This window comes from Nematolebias whitei, chromosome 15 (genome assembly GCF_014905685.2).
Source record: "Nematolebias whitei isolate Nwh7 chromosome 15, NemWhi1, whole genome shotgun sequence".
NCBI classification, from domain to species: Eukaryota; Metazoa; Chordata; class Actinopteri; order Cyprinodontiformes; family Rivulidae; genus Nematolebias; species Nematolebias whitei.
The window spans coordinates 15,426,419-15,435,010 of NC_056512.1; the positions used below are offsets into that span (position 1 = coordinate 15,426,419).

The window sequence follows — 8,592 nt, forward strand, 5'->3', positions numbered from 1 at the left end:
GGGGGGTGGTATGGCCTCGGGGCTTGGGGCTCGGTGTCCATGGCCGGATCTACTTGGGGGGGCATGGGTCGCCGGCCGGACCTGTGGGCTCGTCGCTGCAGCTTCCTGGAAGCTCTGCATTGTGGTGGCTGGGGTCACCCGGTTCTTTCCTCTGCTCCTCTCTGGGGGGGTGCGGTTCTCCCTGTTGGGAGACTCCTGGGGCTCCGGGCCTGTGGGCCGCTGTGTGTCTGTGGCTCCGGTCCTCCCTATGTTGCCATTGTGTCCTGGGGGACGGGTCTGTGGGCCCCCGCGTCCACTATTGGGCATTCTTTTGGAGAAATCTGGTGGTGGCAGGCGTGCTTGCGCGGGTGTTTGGATTCAGGTGCTGTGACAGATGCACGCTAGGTTGGGTAGTGGTGGAAGCTAGATGGTTCCTTGTGCAATGTCGAATGTTTCATGGTGATATTGTGGGTGGCGTGCTGTGCATGTTGTTTTGTCGTGGTGGTCTCTCGTCTTATCTATTTCTCTTTTATTATTTAATTATTCTTCTTTCTTCTCTCTTTAAAAAAATAAAATAAAATAAAAATAATAATAAAAAAATAAAAATTGAGCGATGACAATAAGTTCATTGAAACACTTCACAATGTTTCTACACTTAAACTGAGCTCAAAAAAAAAAAAAAAAAAAAAAAAAGATTTGTCAATTGTTGGCTGCTCTGCAATATCCTCCACGTTGAACTCCATATTGTTCAGGAAGTGGAGCACACACTCCTAATAAGACACCAAATCAGAAATATGCACCGTCACAAACACAATAAACACGCGGCTTAGGGAAATTTAAATCCTGCGCTTCAGCTGCTCAACCACACGTTAACACGGCAACCCGACAAAAGACGCTGACACGTGTCCCAAACAGAGGGTGTGATCAAACACGTCACCCAAAATGACACTCTGGAAACAAAATGTCAAGAGCAAAAGTGACAGTACGGGCCTAGAAATATGCCATGAATTAACCAAGCACCCAAACAAGTTACAAAAACACTTCCAGAACCAAACGAGTCCCAATAAGTGTTATTGAAACATCTTTGGATTGAACAAGCCCCCAAATACGTTATAGACCTGATAAGTCTAGGGGAAAGGCAGGACACACAACATATGAAGCCCAGAAGATGTTTCAGTTTTTGACAAAGTTTAATTGTCAGTTAATCCTCTGAACATAAATGAACATAAATGCAGACTGGGAGGACTGGTTAAAACAAACAAAAAAGAGGGAGAAGCCCCGAACCAACCAGCAGTTGGCCGTCGGATTCAGGCCACTCCCTTCGCCCTGTAACCCAGGGACTAACCCTAGAACCAAAAACTGGGAAAACCTAAACTACACAGGTGACCCCCAGTCCCAAAAACAATCAGCTCAACAACAACAACAACAACAACAACAACTGTGACAAGTGCAACAATCAGTGGCCGGAGCTGGAGAACAAGAACCATCAACCATCAGAACAACACCTCCTCTGGCCTCCCTCGCTCATCCAGCAGGCGGAGCTTGGTCCTTTATGTCACCCTCAGCCAATCAGCTGCACAGAGAGAAAGAGCATTAATTAAACACACACATGGACATAACTGACGCAGGGGCACGTCACAGGGTTGGACGGTGTGTGTGTGTGTGTGTGGGGGGGGGGGGTAGGACGCTTGACAGATTCGGAGCTGCATTCACACACAGGCTTGTTAATTGTTGTTGCTTTCTAAAATAGTAATTTCAATTCAATCTTTATTTAAACAGGTTAGTCTCATTGAGCATGGAGGACTCATTTACAAGAAAGACCTGTTTTTAATCAATTTAATTGAATGTTTACAGATGTTTAGCAACCTGTTAAAATACACCCACCAAAATGCAGGAAATGTTATCTCTTTTATTCCAAATTTTCTGGGGGAGGACACCCCCCCCCCCCCCCCGACCACACACACACACACACACACACACACATACACACCAAACTGCCTGCTGTTTGTGTTCTGGCATCTATTGGTTTACAAATTAAGCCCTGCCGAGAGGTGTTACAGGTGTATGACTGCATGTATGCATGATTGATTTTATGATGTATGTATGATTGGGACCCTGTGTGCACAATTTTGTTCGACCACATGTACCACAAGCGATGCAAATGACAAGAAAGAAACCTTGACCTTGCAGAGGATTGACAGTAGGTGTGCTGAGATTATCTGAATGTGAAACAGTAGAAAGAGTTTGAAAGGGGAAAACAATTTTTTTTTTTTGGTTTTGTAAAAGCAAACAATATTTTGACATGTCAAATTAAAAATGTTATTTTATTTTCAAACTCTAATTTAATTTAACTAACCAATGGGACATGGGAACATCATTTTGTTTTTTTATTCTGGACTAGTGCTAAAGCTGAGTTTCACTGAAGACCACCAATTTATTCAAAGTAGTTTAAATGGAATCCTAAGTTTACAGAATAAACTCTTTACCTAACTAAAGGTTTTAAACTAACCAATGATAAACTTGTTGGAAAAATAGTTTCAAGTAACAAAAAGTAAAAAAAAAGTTTTACATTCATTTAATTATGATTTTAAATCTATCGTCCATTTTATCCATGCAGATCATTGTGTTGCTGAACAGAATCCAACATGCTCAGAAATTGTAAGTTTTTATTACTTTTAAACTCAAACATTTTATCTTTCAGTTTTGCTGTTATAGCTCTTCTTTGCTTATATCTATCCCTTCTTCTTTTCTCTCCCAGTAAAAAGGGCCACGGCAAAGGGAAAGTGGGTGGCCGCTGGAAGTAAAAACAGAAGATTAAAATATAGAAACAACCCGATATGAATATGAAGTCATGAGAAGGAAGCATCTGACCAGATGAATCTTTTTCATTACTGTTCTTGTTGCTGCTGATTTGTGAAAAATGGTGTCACTTCATATTGTGTCAATAAACATTACACTCGCACTGTGTGGATGTGTGTTTTTCATAGTTGTATCAATTCAATTCAGTTTATTTATATAGCGCCAAATCACAACAAAGTTGTCTCAGGGCACTTTATTATTTTAATATTCACAAACATAAAAGACAATTAGTAAAGTTCTCTATCTAAGGAATCCAGCAGACAAGATGAATCTTGGCTTCGTTGCAGTCTCTCATCCTGAGCAAGCACAGAGGCAACAGTGGAAAGAAAAAACTCCCTTTTAAAAGGAAGAAACCTCCAGCAGAACCAGGCTCAGGACAAGCGGTCATCTGCTTTTTTTTTCTATAACTGGAGCTGAAGTCACCGAGTTGGTTAAAAAGCTCAGTGACAGCAGGGCTCCAGAGGTGGATGAGATCCACCCTGAGTTCTTCAAGACTCTGGATGTTGCTGGACTATCTTGGTTGACATGCCTTTGCAAGCATGGACATCAGGGCCAGTATCACTGGAGTGGCAGACTGAGGTGGTGGTTTCCCTCCTCAAAAAGTGGGGTCAGATGGTGTGCTTTAACTATAGGGCCATCACTTTCCTTAGACTCAATGGTAAGGTCTATTCAGGGTTACTGGAGAAGAGAGTCCAATCAGTGATTAGATCTCAGATACTTGAAGAACAATGCAGGTTCCATCCTGGCTGTGGAACACTGGACCGGCTCTTTAACCTTACTAGCATCTTCTTTTTAAACCTTTATTTTATCAGGAAAGAAATCCAATGAGATTATTAATCTCTTACAAGGATGTCCTGAGCATTATCTTCAAGGGAGCGTGAGAATTTTCCCAACCAGTTTTCATGTATTTTGTGGACATGGAGAAGGCATCCAACCATGTTCCTCTCTCAACAGGGGGGCTATAGGACGGCCTCTTGAAATATTTGAGATAAATTCCAGTCCCCAAAAATATCAAAAGCATCTGATATAAGAGTGAATACAAGCCTATGTACAGTTAACAGGTGCGCTCAGGATGTGAATAAATTAGGGCTCAGAGAAAGGTGTGTGGCTGCATCGGAATCAGAATAAGCTTTATTATCATTGTACCGGGATACAGTGAAATTATGTTGGTACAGTCGTTCGAAAGATGGGCAGAGTGCACGTTGCTGCTGCTAAACAGCGCAGCCCCTTATTCTTTATCAGAATACTTTTACATTGCTGACATCGTCAGACTAAAATAAAAGTCAGGCTCCTCTGGTGGGTGGATGCTGGTACTACATCTTACAAAAAACACAATTTCAAGTTATCTGGATGCATGCTCAGTAATCCAGGTAGAAAAATCTTAAAAAGTTAAGTTAGGTCCTCTGGACGGATTAAAAAAAAACGGGTGGAAGCCTCCGTGTCCAACTGTCCCCCTCTTATAATGCTGTTACTGGTAGAATCACGCAGCCTTGTGTGAACAGCAAGCGGCCATCAGGGTGCTAATGATCGATTGTTAGGCTGACGGTTCTCCTGTATCATGTGAACAGCTAGTTCTGGAGGTCAACAGCAAACTGGTTGATGCACTCAGACTGACAAAGTCTTTTGGATTAAAGACGAAACATTTCAACATTTTTTTTTTTTTTTTTTTTTTCATGCATCCAGAGGACCTGACCACTTTTTTAAACAATTTCAAGTTGTAAAGATTCTACAAATGGCTAAAACTAATTAGTTTTATATATATATCAAGCTGACACTCTGTGATCATAGTTGAAGGATTCCCACTCACACTTTGAGCACTAACACACAAGATCTTTGTTTGGAACTTTGGCAGTAACGTAGAGCCAACTCTGCCCGTCTGTTAGCAAAACATCTTAACAAGCCCTAGTTGGATCTTAATGAAACGATGAATAATTGGATGCATATCTACCATGTTACTGTTATTCAAAAACACATCAACCATTAATAATAGAATGTTATTTTTGAAGTCCAGCCAAAATGGTTATAACTTCATCATTTCTCATCATGAAATGATCTCACTTTAAAACTCTGGCCTCAAAGCAGCCAATAGTACACACTTTTTCAAGGAATGCTAGGCTTAGTAAAAGTAAGTGCTGCGGGAGAGCTGAATGGAGCAAAGTACAGAAATATTCTCTGTTTAAAAAGAACTGTTTTGTGCAGATGGAGACTTCAGACTGGGTCAAAGGTCTACCTTCCAACATGACAATGACCCAGAGCACGCAGCAGGGACAGTACAATGAGGGCTTGGGGATGACTCTGCATTTCCTTAATCAACTGAGCCATGTCCTAACATAAGCCCTGTCTGTGTGTGTGTGCGTGCGTGTGTGTGTGTGTGTTTGTTTTTCCAGTCAGTGCTCATGCTTTTCCAAGGAAAAGATTTTGCTTATCAGATGAAGAGATAAATGGTGATAAGGACACATAAACAGGAAGACCTTTTAAAATATTTGAGATAAATTCCACTTCCCAAAACAATTAAAAGCATCTGATATAAGAGTGAATACAAACCTTTGTACAGTTAACAGGTGTGAATCTGTTATGGTTCAGAGAAAGGTGTATGGCTGCATTGCTGATATTGTCAGTCTAAAATAAAAGTCTGGCTCGCCCTCTGGTGGATGGATGCTGGTACTACATCAGACAAAAAAACTTTTTCAAATTGTAAAGATTATACAAATGTCTAAAACTAAAATACTTATGTGCTGGTCATAAAATTAGAATATCATGAAAAAGTTTATTTATTTCAGTAATTCCATTCAAAACGTAAAACTTGCATATTATATTCATTCATTACACACAGACTGATATATTTCATCCATCCATTATCTTTACCCGCTTATTCCATTTTGGGTCACGGGGGTCGCTGGTGCCCATGTCCAGCAATCACTGTGCGAGGGGCAGGGGACACCCTGGACGGGTCGCAAGTCCATCACAGGGACAAAGAGAGACAAACGAGACAAACAACCATTCACTCTTTCACTCACACCTAGGGACAATTTAGAGTTACCAATCAGCCTAGCATGCATGTTTTTGGTCTGTGGGAGGAAACCGGAGAACCTGGAGAAAACCCACGCATGCACGGAGAGAACATGCAAACTCCACCCAGAAAGGCCCCTGGACCGGGGTTTGAACCAAGGACCTGTTCGCTGAGAGGCAGCAGCTCTACCAGTTGCGCCACCGTGCTGCCCCTGATATATTTCAAATGTTTATTTATTTTAATGTTGATTATTATAACTGACAACTAATGAAAACCCCAAATTCAGTAGCTCAAAAAATTTGAATATTGCTTAAGACCAATAAACAAAAGGATTTTTAGAAATGTTGGCCAACTGAAAAGTATGAACATGAAAAGTATGAGGATGTGCAGCACTCAATACTTAGTTGGGACTCCTTTTGCCTGGATTACTGCAGCAGTGCAACGTGGCATGAAATAGATCAGTCTGTGGCACTGCTCAGGTGTTATGAGAGCCCAGGTTGTTCTGATAGTGGCCTTCAGCTCTTCTGAATTGTTGGGTTTGGTGTATCTCATCTTCCTCTTCACAATACAACATAGATTTTCTATGGGGTTAAGGTCAGGCGAGTTTGCTGGCCAATTAAGAACAGGGATACCATGGTACTTAAACCAGATACTGGTAGCTTTGGCACTGTGTGCAGGTGCCAAGTCCTGTTGGAAAATGAAATCTGCATCTCCATAAAGTTGGTCAGTAGTAGGAAATATGAAGTGCTCCAAAACTTCCTGGTAGATGCTGTGTTGACCTTGGACCTCAGAAAACACAGTGGACCAACACCAGCAGATGACATGGCACCCCAAACCATCACTGATTGTGGACACTTGACACTGGACCTCAAGCAACATAGATTCTGTGCCTCTCCTCTCTTCCTCCAGACTCTGGGACCTTGATTTCCAAAGGAAATTCAAAATTCACACATCAGTCCTTCAAACTGACTTGTTCAGGACTTCTCAACATATGTTCAGTGAACATAACTTTGGACCACTCAGCAGCAGTCCCAGGTGAGACACATCTGATGCTGTCTCTTGTTCAAGAGGGGCTTGACACAAGGAATGTGGCAGCTGAAACCCATGTCTTGTATATGTCTGTGTGTGGTGGTTCTTAAAGCACCAACTCCAGCTGCAGTTCACTCTTTGTGAATCTCCCCCACATTTTGGAATGGGTTTTGTTTTACCATCCTCTCCAGGATGCGGTTATCCCTGTTGCTTGTACACTTGTTTTCTACCACATATTTTATCTTTACTTCTGTAAAACACTTTGTGGTTTCTGACCTGTAAAAACTCTGCTTGTCTGTTAGCAAAACATCTTAACAAGCCCTAGTTGGATCTTAATGAAACAATGAATAGTTGGATGTTACTGATATTCAAAACAAACCAACCATAGAACATGGATTTGTTATTTTTTTAAAGTCCAACCAAAATGGTTATATCGGTAACTCCATCATTTCTCATCATGAGATGATCTCATTTTAAAACTCTGGCATCAAAGGCAGTCAATGGTACACACTTATTCAAGGAATTATAGGCTTATCTAACAAAGTTTAGTCAGGTCCTCTGGACGGTTTCTTCTTGTTGAAATGTTTCATCATTCATCCAAGACTTCAGTCCGAGGAGCTGCAACAAACTCTGTCTTATAAATAGCACCTTCACATAGAGGGTCAACCAGTTTGATGGTGCTCAGATGGTTTCTGGAGTCCGCCCTCTCCCCCATCAACTCGTTTGCGGCAGTCATGGCCAAAGTGGTTTAAAACATCAAAGTCCATGCTTAATGTTCCAGGTAGAAACTGTAGGGATGGTGCCATCTAGTGGGCCTTCCTCTGTCTGTACTCCCTTGTGTTTCTGCTTTGATTGTCTGATTAACATCACCCATGTCTCATGTCCTGTTTGTGTATAAGTCCATCTGTTAGTCCTGTCATTTGTCGGTTCGTCATTGGGTATCGCCTGTCCTGTCCTGTCCAGTCCAGTCTAGTCTAGTCTAGTCTAGTCTAGTCTAGTCTGATCCCATCTGATCCTGTCCTGATCCTATTTTGTAAGTTTGTTGCCATGTCAGCCTTTTGATTTTTTATTATTATTAAAGTATTTTTAGTTTTGTACGTCTGCCTCCTGAGTCCTGCCTGCTCAACTGGGTTTTTTTTCCTGTCCTGACCTGCCTGAAACCCTGACAGCATGAACCGACCAACCATGAACCCAGCAGGCAAACACTTTTTGTCCAGACTGTCTGATGAGGATTATTCTCAACTGTGTGACACAGTCCGCAGGTATGTGGACTCGGCCACCTCCTGCAATCTGTGGGAAAGGTGGGTGGCCACAAGAGACATGTTGGATGAATACATTCGTCTTCCTGGACTAATTAGTCTCCAGGTATGGAGGACTTTTTGGACGAGGTGCTGGAGGAAGAGCGTTGGTTGGAGTCACTCATCTGACTTCATGCTGCCAGTCTAAGTCCTCCACCAAAGCATCACTCCCTCTTTTTGAACCAGTCCCGGTCTCCCCGATCCTGACCCCTGAGATCCTCACAGTTGTAGCCCCTGTGGACACCCCCAGGCCTTCCACAGTCCCCGTAGTTTCTCCATCTCCTGCAGCCTCTGGGTTACCCATGCAGTACGAGGATCCAGCCTGCCCAGTCACCACCAGTCCAGAACCTGCTCTGAATCCAGAACCAGCAGGAGTCAGTCCAGAGCCTGCATGAGCCAGCCTAGAACCTGCAGGAG

At 42.5% G+C, this 8,592-nt stretch overlaps 1 protein-coding gene across 1 annotated transcript in view; it reads left to right on the forward strand.

The window, feature by feature from the left end:
- The window catches only part of tnnt1 (troponin T type 1 (skeletal, slow)), a 32,282-nt gene extending 29,401 nt beyond the window's left edge, over nucleotides 1-2,881 (forward strand). The window contains exons 11-12 of the mRNA XM_037689331.1: nucleotides 2,597-2,637; nucleotides 2,738-2,881. Coding sequence (XP_037545259.1) covers nucleotides 2,597-2,637; nucleotides 2,738-2,783 — 87 coding nt within the window. The 3' untranslated portion in view covers nucleotides 2,784-2,881. The remainder of the gene's footprint in view (nucleotides 1-2,596; nucleotides 2,638-2,737) is intronic.
- Nucleotides 2,882-8,592: the final 5,711 nt, after the last annotated feature.